The sequence below is a fragment of the Mastigoproctus giganteus genome, chromosome 5, assembly GCF_048544385.1.
Source record: "Mastigoproctus giganteus isolate SK-2022 chromosome 5, ASM4854438v1, whole genome shotgun sequence".
In the NCBI taxonomy this organism is placed as follows: Eukaryota; Metazoa; Arthropoda; class Arachnida; order Uropygi; family Thelyphonidae; genus Mastigoproctus; species Mastigoproctus giganteus.
Window position 1 is genome coordinate 64,987,749 of NC_143579.1, and position 16,741 is coordinate 65,004,489.

Sequence of the window (16,741 nt, forward strand, 5' to 3'; positions counted from 1 at the left end):
CACACAAATTCTCCAAAAGTTCTGAATTGTCCAAGATAAAGCTGGGAAAGGACAGTTCCTTTGTGTGCTCATCAAACAGTAAGCTCTGCATTACAACGTTACATTAGTTTCTCCAGGGGCAATTCTAAGATATTTATCATTGGTTTGCAGTTGAGCAAGGAGACTTTCGTCGATTGGAAACGCTTTGCTTATGTCAAATTTAGCCAAATTAATATTTCCATGTGACTGTCATCAAAGAATGGCTGATCTACTTTGATTTCGTACAATCGATGGAGGCATGTCAACAAAATATTGAAGCCACACTTTAACCACTCGCTTTTTTTCTAACCTGATCAAATACCTGCACTTGTATATTTCTTGCATTTTATATGCACAAATAAGGTGCCTGAGATACGCATATGGACAATATAGCATTCTGGGCCAAGTGATCAATGTGCCTGTTTCAGTCAATCTCCTTTGGCAAGCGATGGACTATCGTTTTGACCGAAACAGGCAATTGATCACTTGGCCCAGAATGTAGGCAATTGATCACTTGGCCCAGAATGTTGTCTGTATGTGTGTCTCAGGCACCTTATTGGCATGAACGGTAAGTGAGGAGAAATAAGTATCTCTGTCACAAATCCAACTTCGGTTCTTAAGTGATCCTCTGCAGCTATTACACACAAGGATCCCATCAACGTCAATATTGGGAAATGCAGTGCATATCAATGGTGCATCTGTAGCAGCTGGTTTCTTTGTGTCATTTTCGAACCATAGACGATTGCAAATGTAGCATACAAAGCAGTATTTTTCATTAATCTCCTTTCAAACTCTCGATGCACTTTGTTATGTAAATAGTAGTTGGCCTAAGGAAAAGGAGCTTGATCATTTAAACTCATCTGCTCTGCAGTTGGAGAAATGTTCCACTGAACATAATTAAACTCACTTCAGGTACATCATTGTTAGAGGGAGCAGCAGCATTGCCGGTTGAAGACACCACTAAATCCAATGCTTGATTTTCTGTTTGTCTTTTATGCAATCTCTATAGTCTGTCGTTCTCACACACTCATTGCTACCCCCATCTTTATTTTGTTTGGTTGGCTTGCTTAATACTCTCTACAAAACTCTGCATTTGACTTCAGCATCGTTGACCGTAAAGCTTACAGCAGTGTGGCATTCAGTCCCTTTCACTGCTCAGAAAATTAATGATGTGAAAACATCTATAGTGGCACCTAACAATGGAATGTAACAAAATGTGGATTGCAACAATACAAATACTAGTATTGTTGCAATCATACTATTCAAATTCAAATGGCTAGAATCAAATGGATAATTAGGCTATTGGCTTTTCGCTAACCTTGGATTTCGCTAACCTTTTCCAAACATTGATTCAGTAGAGTAAGTAGCAGATGTGTGCATAAAATATTACATCGCTCATACTAAACTTTTTGGACTGAAGTATGATGCTAATGTTATTAACGTTGATTCAGCAGAGTAAGTAACGGGCGTGAGAATAAAACGTTACATCGTTCATAACTTCGGTTCTAGCTGTTCGATTTTAAAACGATTCTGATTTTCGTCAAAGATATTTTCACATAAAACATCTTTCTTGCGTACAGGGTACACACATGGTTTTTTTGTTAATCTCATACTGGGTATATATAAAGTAACTCTATTAGACTGTCAACTACTAGATATGTAAACAAACAGGAAACAGTGTTTTGTGTGGTGCTACAGTAATTGATATTCCTCCAATAGCAGCCTGGAGAAGCTGCTGCAAGTATCTTTCATTTTTGGTTTCAATTAAGAGATCACAAGAATAAAGTCTCTTAAATGACGAGAGAACCTACCAATCATTCTAAGCACCTTTCCATGTAAAGTGGTGGGGGGACATCTTTCCAATGGATTTTTCAGTGTTAGAAAGCATATTCAAGAACTTAGGTGTAGGCTTTGATGTTACTTCTGTTTTAGTTGTCTTTGCAGCAGTAATATCTGACTTAATGTCTTAGTTTGCTGATTGAGAATAGAACAAATAATTCTTTAACCTCTTTAAACTTTTACTCTTCTTTCCTTATTTCTCTCACTAGCCTCTGCTTCTTATAGCTTCAGGATTCTATATAATGACCATTTCATCTAACGATTACTAAAAGGACAAACAATGGTAAACGTCAAGCAGAATTCAAACCAAACTTTTTTTTCTAGAAAATCTGGGATCTGTTTTAGTAGATACCACAACCTTTGTTACAATTGGTGGTGCTGCTGCCACTATGGCCAAGTTAATATCAAAATTTCAAGAAATAAGAAGCAAAAATGAAAAGACAGTTATCTGTGAGAGGATAATTGGCAAACTCTCAGAAACTAGAATTTTACAGCCTAAATATTGCTAATCTATTGCATCTATTGCTTAATGAATGGAGAATTCTGCTGGGGTCAGAACCTGAGCACACTGAAGCAAACCATAAAGGATTTAGGATGCTAGAACATTATTATGATACAAATTTCCGACTAAACTGATATTTTAGTTTCTCATACTTTTATATCAAAATATGACCCATGAAAGTTGGATTGGTGAAGAAAAACGATCAAATAGATATTTTAACATCATTAGTTGGTAACCCATGAATTAAGCAAGAAAAACAAAGTTCGAATTTTATGTACGTCTCATATTTTAAGGTAATTTTAATTCACTTTTTTCTTTTTATCTCATACTGCACATACATAGCATCAGCATTACTAGGGCATAATAAAGAAAGAAAGCAAGCTTATATAGAATCATTCAAAAAAAAAAAAAAAAAACGACCTCCCTATTTCACCCATCCATTCACTCCAAATGTTTGTCTAGTTCTGCTTTGAACTTACTTCACTACAACAGATGGAAGTTTGTTCCTACTATCAACCACCCACTAGCAAAAACTGAATTTCTGCACATCTATTCTACAACTGTCTTTCTTCAATTTGAATTTATGCCACCTCAGGTTAGTAATCTGAGCAACAGGAAGAATCCCATTAACACTGAGCTTGCTCAATCTATTCAAGGCCTTATACACCTCAATCAGATCACCTCGCAGATGTCAAATCTCCAGAATCTACAATTTGCATAACTTAAGCCTTTCTTGATAACACAAAACCTTTTTGTTCCACTCACCAATCTCGTTGCCCTTCTCTGTACTCATTCCAGCAGCTCTACATCTTTCCTACAATTAAGCATTCAGTCCTGTATACAGTAATAGGTGTGGCCTGACCACTGCCTTATACAAGGGTACAACCCTGTATCCCAGCTGGCAAAATTCCTAAATATCATAGACAAGAAAACCATGGGTTACTCTTGTAGCCTTTTTGCACTGCTCAGAAAACTTCATAACTGACTGCACAATTACCCCCAGGTCCTTTTCATTCTCCACTACCCTGAGTGTAGTTGTTGTTTAAGGATTTTAGACACAAGGGCATGAATGGTCAAGATGTGTCTTTTCAAATTTTTAACGTAAATTGAACATTTTTTAGATTTATTTATCAAACCTGAATTCCCGAATAAAATTAAACAGTTCATCTAGATTCGCAGAATTGCCTAAGATCTGTTGAAGGGTAAGTGGATTCTGGTTATTGCATAAACTCTGAAAACAAAACAATCTGGAATTTCTGAATTGAGGGCATACCAAAAGAATGCATTTTACTGAAATCTGAACTTGACATAACACAGAGTAAGAGATTTTTATTTGCTAATAGATGAAAATGTGTAAGATGAGTATGGCCAATATGCAGTCTGGCGAGCATTACTTCTTCTCTGTGACTTCCTCTGAGGATGGAGTACCATATTTGTGGATTAGGTTTTATTTCCTGTAGTTTATTGTTGACTTGATTTTTCCATATCTGGACCCATTCACTTACTCTAATAATTATTTGAGTAAAATCAGTATGTGGGACTATAAATGTTCTGTTTGGCAGTTCTAATGCTGACTTAGCTGCATTATCCTATTTTTCATTGCCTTCTATTCCGCAGTGTCCTGGATCCAGCAAAGAGTTACTTCAGAGTGGTTCTTTTGACAGAGGTTGATTAGAAAGCCAATGTATGGCTGAGATAGCGCTGAGCAAATCCAAATATATTAGGACAGAGTGACGACTGTGGACATATTTCATTCAATGCAAGCTGGATAGCATATAGTTCTGCAGAATGTATGCTGCACTCAACTGGAAGGGATTTTGGGATTACATGCAAAAGGAATACAGCTGCTGTCCCTACATGTGATTGGGACTTTAAGACACATCCGTATAGACTATGAGTTTCCCAGTGTGTTCAAAAGTATAGTTGACATGTAACTGTTGGTTATTAAGGGGTGGAATGGTATTTTTTGACCACTGAGCGAAATATAGATCAATGTCTATATCATGTCTAGCCCATGGAGGCAAAGGCATATTTCAACTTGCCGAAATTTTATTGAGGTCAATTTTCCCCTTCTGTATTACTTCTTGAAGTATCCCAGCAGGCCTAGGTTCATTAGGCTTGAATTTGTAGAGTGTTGGCCAAATAGGATCATTGAAGTATACCCAACACGGGTGAGTTGGAAAGCTTTTTATTTTGGCAGCGTATTGGCAGAGTAGACGTTGTCTTCTAAGATAAAGCAGAGGATCATGAGCTTCTATGTACAAGCTCTGTATTGGCGGGGTTCTGTAGGCACCTAGTGCAGATCGCAGGGCACTGGGTTGGATGGTGTTCAGAAACCGTAGGATGCTATTTTTAGCTGAAGCAAATACTATAGCTTCGTAATCTAATCATGACCAGATTGGAGCACGATATAAATTCAGCATTGACTACCTGTCAGCACCCCAAGAAGTTGAGGATACTGCACGAAAGATGTTTAATTTCTAAAGGCATGTAGTTAGCAGGCAGGTTTTATGCTTATGATAATTAAGTTTGGTGTCTAAAATCAAACCCAAAAGTCTTATGGAGTCGGTCATCGGTATTTCTGTGCCTTTCAGTTTTAATATAGGTTCCGGATGAAGCAATCGTAATTTACAGAAGTGTATTGCTGCTGTTTTCCCTTTGGTTAATTGATAGCCATTAAATTTTCCCTTCGGTTGATTGAAAGCTGAGAGTAATCAAATTGTGCTGTTCAAGTAATTTTTCTATAATTTGTTCTCATTTGTCCATGTTTTGATTTCCCCATTAGGAATGATTACTATTGAGGTCCCCTTGGATGAAGTAGGGTTGAGAAAGTTGTACTACTAGTTCTTCTAGGTCAGTGTAGCTTATATTTTCATTAGGGGGCAAGTATAGTGAGATGATAGTCAGGATGAAATTAATGTTTTTTGTTTTTTTTTGTTTTTTTGTTATGTAAACCCCAAACACGAGAAGTATTAGAACCTATAGTACTTAGTACCATACTTGGGTTGGAGGTTGAGAAGATGAAAGAAGATATTTGTTGATATTGGACTTGAACTTCTGTAGACTGTAATTTTCAGGAAATACGTACGAAGGAAGGTTGTTGTGCCCCTAGATGTGGGAACAATATTACATGGTAGGGCGGATTTGCGATTTGAACAGAGTGAACAGCTGTTTGGAAGAAAAGTAATGCCGAGAGCAAAAGAGAAAACCAAGTTTTTCAGATGCAGAGGAAGCAATATTTGTAATGTGCTTATGCCAAGAGAGATTAGAAGTCAGGGTAATACCTAAAAGAGATATATCATTTTGCCTAGAAATCGGAGTGTCACCAAAGATAAGCATAGGAGCAGAAGAATCCTTTTTGCGAGATATAAGACAAAACTGAGTTTTAGAAGGATTGAAATCAACTAAGTTGTCTTTGCCCCACTGGATAATAACCTGAAGATCCGCATTTAAGGAATTGGTAGCAGATTTTCGAGAAGTTGAAGCTGATTGAGCAGGGCAAGTTTCTCAAAATGGAAAGTGGAATGCAATGTGCTATCATCGGCAAAACTATGGATAGGATTTCCAGTCAATGGAAGAAGGTCATTAATATACAAGAGGAAAAGAGTGGGGTAAAGAACTGAACCTTGGGGGACACTGGCAAAAGTGGAGAAGTAAGAAGACAGAGAGCCATCTACCATCACCTTCAGTGAGCAATCAGAGAGAAAACTGGATAACCAATTACAAAAAACAGAGAGCAAACCATAAGATGAAAGTTTGTTTAGACCTTCATGCCAAACACGATCGAAAGCCTTTGAGATATCAAGAGCAACTACTTGTGTTTCATCGAACCTTTCCATTGAATTAGTCCATAAATGGGTAACATAAGCCAGAATATCACCAGTGGATCGACACTGACGGAATCCATACTGGCAATTGTTGATCAGATGGAAGGTTTCTAGGTAGTTTAGAAGAGTTGGCAGTTAATTGATTTCTCCATTACTTTAGAAAAGAGTAGAAGTAATTGCAATGGGACGATAATTGGATGGGAGGGACTTGTCACCCTTCTTAAAAACTGGCTGTATATGAGCAAATTTCCAAGCAGAAGGATAAACACCTTTAGAATAAGAAAGCGAAAAAAGGCGGCAAAGAATAGGAGTACGTTCAGGAGCACAGATTTTGAGAACAAGTGGAGAAATACCATCAGGACCTGGAGCTTTCTTAACATCAAGATTTTTCAAAATCCTTCTGACATCCTCTTGACGGAAGACCACAGGAGGCATTGAATGGAGCGTGTTGGGAATGGTGGGAGGTGTTTTACCAAGATCATTAATACAGGAGTTGGAAGAAAAATGGGATGCTAGCAGGTTAGCTTTATCCTTGACTGAAGTGACAACAGAACCATCTGGTTTGGACAGAGATGGGCAAAAGAACAAAGATGGGCAAAAGTTGCAGCCAATAGCTTTCGCAAGAGACCAGAATGCTCGGCTACCATTAGGGCAAGAAACAAGTTTTCTACTCTTACCTGTTCAAACTCTAGTTTGGACTGATTAATAACTGCTTTACAATTGTTTTAAGCTTTTGTGTAGGCAGAAAATGAAGCTGAAGAATTAGAAACAAGCCAATTACAATATGCAATGTTCTTCTCTTGAACAGCCTTAGCACATTTATTGGAAAACCAAAGCTTAGATAATGGACGAGATTTTAAAGAGGAGTGTGAGATTCCATTCCTCCAAGAATAATTTCACTGACAACGATCTGAGCAAACATTGACATCAGAAGTTTTGAAACAGTAATCCGACCAAGGAAAAGAAGAAAAGAAACCTCGCAGGTCATCCCAATTTGCATTCTTGTAAGGCCAAACAACATGAGGTTGGGAATAGCCATGAGATAAAGGCTCCATTGGAGAAGAGACAATCACCAAGTTGTGATCTGAAGTGCCTAAAGGACCTCTCACTTCAACCTTGTGTACTTAGAAGGGTTGTTGGTGAGAAAAAGATCAAGCGTGTTGGCTGTATGATTAGGATTGTCTGGTATTCTTGTAGGTAAATGAACAATCTGTGCAAGGTCATTAGTAATTGCAAAAGCCTCAGCATCTCGGCCAGCTGGGTCGGTGTGAGTAGAAAACAGAAGCCAGCTGGAGTTGCGAACATTAAAATCACCAAGGAAAATTACCTCATTGTTAGGAAATTTGGACTGGAGAAAGTCAAGTTGCAAAGAGAGGAAGTCAAAGAGCTCCAAGTGATTAGTGGAGTTGGGAGAACGCTAGAGACAACAGATGAATGTGACATAATGAGGTAGAGATTTTAAGCCAGAGGAGATCGAAAAGAGGAGATTCCAAATTACCAAGTCTCTGAAAGGGAATATCGGAATGGACATATGCACAAGTACCACCTTTGAGGTGAAAGGAATCATATATCGAATAATTTGAGCAACTGAGATGAGCAGTAGTGGAATCAACTGGTAACTGAGATTCTGTCAGAAAAAGTATATGGGGGTTTGGCAGACGGCAAGTGGAAATGGACATCGTTAAGATTAGAATTGAGACCAGATATATTAGTGAAATGAATTAGGAAGTGTTTGGTAGGTTTAGATCTTTTCGCAGATAAGCTAACTCTATTAGTTTGACAATTCATGGTAAGAAAAAGTAGGTGGGACATGCTGTATGAAGTAATGAAATTTTTGGATAGGGTGTACATATGGTAAGAATATACCCAGATTCTTGACATAAAGTGGCCTCGACAATGCTCCCTGCATACACACTACTCGGACTCCCTCCAGTCACTATCTGGCAGAGTAGAGGTAGCAAGATTATACACTAGCTGATTTGGAAGCCTCCTAGAGAGTTACCAATAGGTTCAGTCCAGTGTACTAACTAGCAGCCGGTCTGCGAACACCGCTTTAGAGCTGTACCCTCAAAATGTAAGGAAGATTGGATCTCGCTACGATGTTCATCATAACCTCAAAAGTCATCGATCATACTGTATGATGGAAGAGATGGGGAAGGGTTGATCAGAACTTAGCTCTGGAGACTAAACATGGGTTCCACCACTTCAAGCCTCCAATAAGCAAAGTGGTGGTATTGCACCGGTTGATGAGAATCATCTACCACCTAGTACTGCCTGGTAACACAGAGGGGCAGAATTCCTCCTTACCCTTCAAGGCTTTGGCATTTTGTGCAATTTTCACCTCCATCTATGCAAACTTTATCAGACCATTTTATATACAATAAATATATATATATATATATATATATATATATAATATATATATATATATATATTAAATAGGATAGGAGAGGTATTAAATACAATATATATATATATATACAATGTGACAAATCATCCTGAAATTTTATATTTAGCAATTTTAGGATTTGTTGAGCCATCCATCCATCCCAAATTTTATTAAGCACTGGATATTATTTTTGTTGCTATTGCTGATTTGAGAAATGAATGGGCAATATGGCAGATGCACTAGAAGTGAATGTTCTCAGTTTAGGAATAAAAATTGTCATTCGAGAAGCATATTAATTAGGAAGCATATAATCAGGTTAGCATTAGCATTAGTAGAGGCATTTGATGCAAGAAAGCAAGCTTATGCAGCATCAGCCAAAAAAATTAAAGTAAAATAAATAAATAAAAAATAACCACTTCCACTTCACCCCTCTGTTCGTTCGAAATACCTGTCCAGCCGAGCCTTACACGTATTTAGGCTATCAACTTCCACGACAAGGGATGGAAGTCTGTTCCACCCGCTGGCTAAAGGCAAATTTCCGCACATCTATCCTACATCTGTCTTTCCTCAATTTGAATTTATGCCCTCTCAGGTGATTATTCTGAGCAAGAGGAAGAATCCCATCAGCATTTTTTTTTTTTTTTTTTTTTTTTTGATTTGGTAGTTGTTGGCGCATCGGCTTCTGTGGCCATATTGCACCTCCCAAGGTTTTTGCAGTACTTTGATCCAAGCCCGAGGCGGGAATCGAACCCGCGACCTTTGGGTTGCCGGGAAGGTACTTTACCCACTCGGCTAGCCCGGTCGGCCCCCATCAGCATTGAGCATGCTCAAACCATTCAAGGCTTTGTACACCTCTATCAGATCACCTCGCTGCAGCCTAGTCTCCAGACACTGTAATTCGCAAAACTTAAGTCTTTCTTCGTAAGAGCACCCCTTTGTTCCATTCACTAATCTTGTTGCCCTTCTCTGTACTCGTTCCAGCAGCTCTACATCCTTCTTGAAATGATGTCTCCAGGCCTGTATACAGTACTCTAGGTGTGGCCTGACCATTGCCTTATACAAGGGAATAATCACCTCCTTATCCCTGCTAGAAAAATTCCTATATATCATTGACAATACACCATGAGCTACTCTTGCAGCCCATCTGCACTGCTCAGAGAACTTCATATCTGCCTCCACAACCACCCCCAGGTCCCTTTCATTCTCTACCACTGTCAGTGTAGTACCACAGAGTTGATACGTTGCTCTGGGGTTGCTGTTTCCCATATGTAGTACTTTACATTTGTCAATGTTAAACTTCATTTGCCACCGCTCAGCCCATCTGCTCAACCTTTCCAGATCCTGTTGCAGCAGCATAGTGTCAGTAGTGTCCTTGCCAACCCTGCCAACCTTCGTATTGTCTGCAAACTTGGACATTAAGCTTGATATACCATCATCAATATCATTTATAAATACAGAAAACAATAAAGGACCCAATACTGAACCTGAGGGACTCCACTAATAACATTAGTCCACGATGAGCAGTGTCCATTGATTACCACTCTCTGTCTTCTCCCCCTCAACCACCCCTTTATCCATAGCAGCAATTTGCCTCCAATGCCACACTGCTCCAATTTGTGCAGCAGTATCAAAAGCCTTTCTAAGATCCAAGTATATAATATCAAAGTTATTCCCTGCATCCAGTTCTTTTGTGACTGCATCATAGTATCCAATCAAATTGGTCAGGCAAGACTTCCCCTTAACAAAACCATGCTGTGTCTGAGCTATAACTGAAGTCTTGTCTAGATGATCCTGCAGTGCTTCTTTAACCAGTGCCTCCATTAATTTTCCGGGAACAGAAGTTAAACTCACAGGTCTATAATTACTTGTGTCAGCCTTTGATCCTCCTTTGTGAATTGGGGTTACATTTGCACATCTCCAGTCTATGGGTACCTCCCCTGAGTCCAAAGAAGCTCTCATAATTATGGCTAGGGGTTTGCTTACTTCCATTGCTGCCTCCTTTAATATAACTGGATAGATCCCATCCACCCCGGGTGCCTTTTTTATGTTTATCCTCAACAATTTCTCCTCCACTTTCCTCTCAGTTATTAGAAAATCATCTAGCTCACTGCCAATTTTTACTTCACCTACGACATTCCCCTTCCTGAATAACTCCTCATGTGTGAATGTCGATGCAAAATACTCGTTTAGATTGTTAGCCACCTGAGCAGGATCCTCAACTGTTGAACCATCAACATCCAGTGGACCAATCTGATTCATCCCTTTCCTTCTTGAGTTTAAATAGGTAAAGAACTCTTTTCTGTTTTTCTTTGCATCTTTTGCCAAGGATTTCTCATAATCTGCCTTTGCCTGCCTCATCTCCTTTGTGACTTGGTTACAGACCAACTTATATCTATCATAGGCTTCCAATGTCACCCATTAATTTGTATGTATCCCATGCATTTTTCTTCTCTGCCATACGTCTCATTAGTTCATCTGACAACCATTTAGGCCTGAACCTTGAACAATATTTCTTGGTTGGTATGTAAAGCCTGGTAGCTTCCAAGATTAGTTCCTTGAATGCTTCCCATTTTGAATTTGCTGTTGGTAACATCATCAGTTGGTCCCACTGTATAGAATTTAAATACTGTCTCAGACCATCATAGTCGCCTTTACGAAAGCAAAAACCCTTCCCTTTACCTCTGATGGTAGTTACCTCCTTGAGTAAATCCCACTTCAGCACACTGTGATCACTGCCACCTAGTGGTTCCTTTATCTGCAGATTCTTGATGCATGAAGAATCACTACTGATAATCAGATCAAGAGTATTACTGCCTCTAGTTGCCTCCCGAACATGCTGGTGTAGAAAACAACCATCCAATAAATCCACAAAAGCCTTGCTAGTGTGTGAGTGACCAACCCACAAATTCCAGTCAATATCTGGGAAATTAAAATCCCCCATTATAAGACTCTCTGATTTACTGGCCCATTCTATTTCCCTGTACAGTATCTTATTATACTCATCAGAGTCATTAGGCCTATAGCACACTCCTACTCTCAATTTTGATTTACCTATGCTTATATCACACCAAACTGACTCGACACTGCCCTGTCCATCGATGTCGACTGGCTTCACTTCCTTGGATTTTATGTGTTTCTTAACTAATAGCATAACCCCTCCTAACTTCCTATCCTGTCTATCCTTTCTGTAGACATTGTACTCCCCAAATTCCAGTTCTGCATTCCTTATATCTGTGTGACACCACGTCTCTGAAATCCCAACAGTATCTGCCTTTGATGTTTTGAGCAATACCTCAAATTCATCAAATTTATTTACTAGACTGCTAGCATTGGTGTACACGCAAGTATACATGCACCTGCTCTTCCTCTTAGCCACCCTAACACAACCCATGTGTTTACTTGTACCCCAATGATTCCCAGCAGTCTCTGAAATATCCTGCATCTTATTTTCCAGGCTGCTGCTCATTCCAATAGAAGCAGTGCAAGAATCACTTTCTCCTCTGCCAGTGGCTACTGTTAATCTATTAGTCCTTGTATCCCCCCAATCTAGCAGTTTTCCGACCCTACTAACACTGCCTCGATAGCATCAGCAAACATTCTTGCACCCTTTCTATTTAAGTGTATCCCATCCCTGTAGAAGCAGTCTCTCCTGTTAACAAGTACAGACCAGGCTGAAAAAAATTCTATCCCTTGAGCCCTGCACAATCTTTCCAGGGCCGAATTGATCGACAGGGCTCTCATCATATACTTCCTGCTATCGTGTCTGGGCAGAATTGCAGAAACTTTCAAATTCAACCCTAATTCACGGCTTTTTTTCATCAGTGACCTGTACTTGTTAAGTAATTCTGCCAAGTCTCCTACTCTTAATATCATTAGTAAATTTACTAAAGTTACTAAAATATAAGTTACTAAATATAAACATCATGAATTATTATTTGCATATTATATTAATTATTGTTATTAAAATCCAGGAAGAAATACATAAAATGCATTATGAAATCATAGTATCAGCCACTACATCTGAAGTACGGTTGCTATTTGTTAAATATATTACATCACAGAATGAGAAAAATGTAATGTGTTTCATTTCAAAGTATTAAAAATCATTGAGCGAATGTTTTTTAATACTTGTGAGGTATGTGAAACAAAAAAAATTACTTTTATATATTATTAGTTAATCAATCAGAAATTAACTGGTAACAAGACATTTAGTTATTTCATTTTCACTTTAATTAAAAATCAGAAAAATAAAATAAAATCAATTTAAAAAATCAAATTTGCCTAAAATGTAACAAACTGCATTCAATGCCTCACTTGTCTATAGTGCTCTCATTCAAAATGTTATTCTGCTTATATTGCTTTAACGTTTTAAGAAGAAATAAATCCAGATATAACTGTCATGTCATTCCTTTTGAAATTTGGTTCTGGGAAATGGATGGCAAGTGGCTAAAGTCTCGAAATCATTTTTAATGCAGTCTGTTAATTGAACTCAAAGTTATGAAGACAGAAAATCTGTTCCATACAACCGAAGCATCCTCACAATTATCAGCTCTCTCTCTCTCTCTCTCTCTCTCTCTCCCTTTTTAATTTAACATTGTTCACTGTATTACCTGCAAATAATGATATTTGTATTATTATTTGCAGGTAGTACAATGTTATCAAACAAATATTAACAAAATATGAAAATATCTCCAAAAAAAGAAGTCCTGCTTTTAATGCCTTCCCAATTAGTGTTCTTTAGTACTTCCTGCTTGCAAAGCACTATAACAAGAATTTATTGTATATATAAAATAAAGATTAGACAAGTTAATAAGGTCCGTCAATTAAGAAACATATGAATCAATTATTCATTAAAATAACTGACCTCATCTAATAATTCACTTCGCTTGTCAGCTTTTTCACAAACTTTCTGAAAACGACTGTTGACATCCTTTAGTTTCACTTCAACCTTTTTGGCAAGTTTGGGATTGGAACTATCAATAAGATCTTGTGCAGAAAACTTCATTGCATCAATACTTGGCTTCTGACTATTAATATCAGACTGAATGATCTTATGCTCATTAATCTAAAATAAAATAACACGGATATATGAGAATAAAATTTACTGCAATAACAAAGCAATACCAAGACTAGAAATTTTAAAATTTTTTGGTAATGATGATATTCAAAATGCCACACTACAAGACAAAAACTTGGTGATTTTTATTAATAGAATGTATTTAATTCTTACTATTTGACTACCTCATTTAAAAATTTACTAAATTTCTACTAGCAATCTTTTTTTTTTTTTTTTTCCATGCTATTGACATACAGTATTTGTGAGTGCTACCAATTAACTTGAATTTTTGTATATATAAAAATACACACTTCCTAAATAAAAAAAAATGCGAAAGAAAGTAAAAGAAACTGCTAATTTCCAATGGTGGTCGAATACAAGTTGATACCTGTTGTACGGAATGGATGGAAACATTCCAAATTTGAATCAGTTCAAGAAGTTCTAGGTTTATTTCTGAAAAAGTTTTTCTATTGGTGGATTGAACAGGTATGACTGAATCAGATGCATGGCACAACTTTGTATCTTGACAGCATACTTCAATAACAGTGTTTTCCTATGAAAAGTTAGTGGGGGCTTGTGGGCATCAATGTAGAGACTATGTGCTAGTGATGTTCTGAAAGCACCAAGTGCAAGCCTCAAAGCACTGTGCTGAATTGTATCAAGCCAGCGCAATGCACTCAATCTGGCTGAATCATAGATGGGAGCTCCATAATCAAGACAGGATCTGATTATTGACCGATATAGCCGAATCAGAGATGTATGATCTGAGCCTCATGTTTGAGAAGATAAAGCTCTGAGTATATTTAACTTTTTTAGACATGAAGTACGTACATTTTTAATATGGTCTATAAAATTTAACTTGTTGTCAAGGGTTAATCCTAGAAATCTGATGCTATTAGTGACTGGGATGGGGACATTATATATTAGAAGTTCAGGATCCGGATGAAGTTTAAGTTGCCTACAAAAATGGATAGCAACTGTTTTCTGCTGCGAGAGTCAATAGCCATTCAGGCTGGCCCACTGTTGTATTTTATTAAGTGATATCTGAAACTACCAATAAACCTCATGTTTTGGGAATGGCAGGAGATGGAAAGATCATCTGCATAAAGGTAGGTCTCAACTGTATTTGGAAGCTGTCTGGTGATGGAATATATTCTAAGAGCAAACAGAATGGCACTCAGTACTGATCCCTGTGGAACTCCTCCTTCCTGCATGAGCTTTGCAGAGAGGGCATGTTGGTATTGAACTTGAAACGATCTAGTACATAGGAAGTTCTGAACAAATATTGGATGGTTGCCCCACAGACCAAGAGAGTGAAGATCACTAAGTATGCCATGCCACCAGGTGGTGTCAAAAGCCTTCTATATATCTATTGAAACCATTACAAGATGTTCATGCTTAACAAAGGCATTTCGAACGGCAAATTCAACCTTGACCATAAGATCTAAGCATGACCAATTTTTACAAAAGCCATATTGACTATGGCTCATTAGATGTTCTAACTCGATGATCCAGACGAGTATGGACAATTTTTTCAAGGATTTTGTTCAGGCAGCTTGAGAGAGATATCAGTCTATAGCTATGGGGGTTAGTTGGATCTTTCCCAGGCTTTAGGAATGCCAAAACAGTAGAGTGATTTCAAGAAGCTGAAAAAACATTTTCTAAAAATATACGATTGTAAAAAACTAGAGCAGGCACAAAGCTTTGTCATCAAGGTGTTGTAGCATGACATAATAAATCCCATCTGGCCCAGCAGCACTATTATGGGCTGTTCTAATGGCATGCAGAAGTTCAGAGTATTGCAGAGATTTGTTATATGGAAGAAGGTGGGCAGTTTGAAAGTTAATGGCATGCTTTTCTCTAGTGTTTTTAATTCGTTGGAATGATGTAGAATAGGCTGATGCTGCTGAGATTTCAGAAAAAGTATTGCTCAAAGCATTAGCAATGTCTAAGGAACTGGATAGGTCTTGCCTTTTCCGGGAGATAATTGGAGAAGGTATGGTAGGAAAAGTACCAGATAACTGTCTAATTTTTTCTCATAATTTTGGGATCAGTGTTTCTGTTAAAGGTCGATGCAAAATGGGTACAGGATTCTTTCTTTGCTTGCCTTTGCAGAAAACATGCTTTTGCCCTTGGCTTCTTATAATTAATGAGGTTGGTTGTGGTTGGACACTGCTGAAAGAATTCCAGCTTTAATTTTTGCTTTCTTTGCTTTTGTGGGTTAATTAATCTACAGGTTAATTAGATCATGGATATCATCTGTGTTGCAACAAAAGACTCTGCAGTTCCATTGTAACCAGTAATTATAATGCTTGTGACCAGGGGGATTTGATAATGGTGTGTCCTTGGCCACTTTTAGGAGATGTGACGTGATGTAATCTGTTACATTATCAATATTCTGGAGCTGGATTTTTTCCTTATCAAGAGAGATTGATAATAAAAATTTTGTCCAGTTTGCACGAACAAATTTCCATTTCCTGCAGAGTTTGTTTGAAGGAGTCTTTAATATTAAAAAATTGCATATGATTGGAAAGTGGTCACTGCCCATATGATCATTTAAAATGTACCACTCTATGGTCAGAACCAGTATTGGAGAACAAATTGAGAGATCCATTTCTGAGGCACCAGTTGGGAGCTGTATGTGAGTGTGTGCACCAGTATTGAGTATGGTGAGGTTTTGTGACTCTAGAAAGCTTTCAATGAGTCGACCACATCTGTCTAGTTTAGGATCGCCCCATAAGGGGGGTGGTGCTCGTTAAAATCCCCTAATATACAGAGAGGTGGAGGTACCTGTATGAAGAGATCTTCAAGATCTTTTAAACAGTAAGTATGGTTTGGTGGTAGGTATATTGAGACAAGTGTTATTGAAATATGGAGAGTTATATGAACAGCAACAACTTCTATTTCAATTTGAAGTGAAATATGTTTAGTTGGGATCTTTGAATTTATCAGGATTGCTACATCACCATGGGCAGCATTTGCTGTATTATGATCTCTTCGATAAAGGCAATAGTTCTTTATCGAAGGAGAAATTTGCGAGGTTAGGTAATTTTCCTCAAGACAAAGGGCAACTGGAGAATACAGGTTAATTAGATCATGGATATCATCTG

At 37.9% G+C, this 16,741-nt stretch overlaps 1 protein-coding gene across 7 annotated transcripts in view; it reads right to left on the reverse strand.

Annotated features, from left to right (window-relative positions):
- Positions 1-16,741, reverse strand: part of LOC150085455 (uncharacterized) — a 1,845,429-nt gene that overhangs the window by 980,758 nt on the left and 847,930 nt on the right. For all 7 annotated transcript variants that reach the window (XM_090374043.1, XM_090374041.1, XM_090374042.1 and 4 more), the window contains one exon: positions 13,440-13,640. In XM_090374043.1, coding sequence (XP_090230169.1) covers positions 13,440-13,640 — 201 coding nt within the window. The remainder of the gene's footprint in view (positions 1-13,439; positions 13,641-16,741) is intronic.